Here is a 1,135-nt window from a genome sequence, read left to right on the forward strand (position 1 = left end):
CCATCAGCCTCAGGGGAGCAGGGATCAGGGAGAGGGGGAAGGATGAGGCTGAGAATAGCAGATTTCATGTCTGGTCCCAGTGGCGACTGCGTGGATGGGCAGGAGGTCTGTGATCGATGAGGAATGTCTGCCGTGCTGCTGAGCGAGGCGCTGCGGCCTGTTCGCTACGTTTTACTATGTCATCTAGTCCAAGTGTCGTGTTGGCCAAGGCCGAACTAGAGGACGGGAGCAGGGTTCTCTGTCCTGAGATGACAGGCCACTGTGGATGGCATGGGTCCTGGGCAGGGGGCTTGCAGGCCCCCGTGTCCTCGCCTTGGGCACAGCTGGTCAAGGCTAAGTGGTTTCTGATTCCTCTCTCCCCTTCCCCCAGCTGGGAGCGTCCACCCGCCCACCACTGGTATGGCTACGTCCTCGCAGTACCGGCAGCTGCTGAGTGACTACGGGCCACCGTCTCTTGGCTACACTCAGGTATGGCAGAGGGGAGCTCTGGGGGTGGCCTGAGCACTGAGGGGATGTGCTCCCCACTGTGCCGGCGGGCGTTGGTGGGAGAGACAAAGGGGTAGAACTGACGGGATGGAGCAGGCCTCTGAGCTTCCTCAAGCCGAGGCCTTGGCCGGGCTCGTGATCAAGACTCAAGCATCAGAACAGGGGCGGCAGGGTGTTTGTGGGGGACACCAAGAGATGGGACGAGGTGGGGGCCCAAGGAAGGCCGGAAGCCCCAAGAGCTGCAGTTCCTGTTTGGGCCACCATCCCACGTGTGTCCTTCGTGGGACTCCTCGTGCCTGATTCCTGGGGAAGGAGGGCCTGACCTTGACTTGGGGTCAGATCTGGGACAGAGGAGAGGGGATGCGCCCCACGAGGCCATGGCCCCAGCATAGAGAAGGACAGGCCCTTATCCTGATGGAGTCAAGATGCGTTTCATCAGGAGCCAGTGGCTGCTGAGCAAGGCCACTTGGGTTTACACCTGGTTCCACCACTTAAGAGACTGACACCTACCCACTTGGCGACCTTGCTGGGACTCAGTTTCCTCATGGTTAAGCGGGGGTCAGCGGGGCGGTGGGAGCGTCGCTGGAGGAAGCCACTGCTTCAGCCACAGCCACAGCCACAGCAGCCAGGGAAACGCCGCCCTGGGGCA

General features: G+C 61.6%; 1 protein-coding gene across 1 annotated transcript in view; it reads left to right on the forward strand.

Moving 5' to 3' along the window:
* The first annotated feature begins 370 nt into the window (after positions 1-370).
* The window catches only part of CDK2AP1 (cyclin dependent kinase 2 associated protein 1), a 4,781-nt gene continuing 4,016 nt past the window's right edge, over positions 371-1,135 (forward strand). The window contains exon 1 of the mRNA XM_006909986.3: positions 371-468. Coding sequence (XP_006910048.1) covers positions 400-468 — 69 coding nt within the window. The 5' untranslated portion in view covers positions 371-399. The remainder of the gene's footprint in view (positions 469-1,135) is intronic.

This window comes from Pteropus alecto, unplaced genomic scaffold (genome assembly GCF_000325575.1).
Source record: "Pteropus alecto unplaced genomic scaffold, ASM32557v1 scaffold213, whole genome shotgun sequence".
Classification (NCBI taxonomy): Eukaryota; Metazoa; Chordata; class Mammalia; order Chiroptera; family Pteropodidae; genus Pteropus; species Pteropus alecto.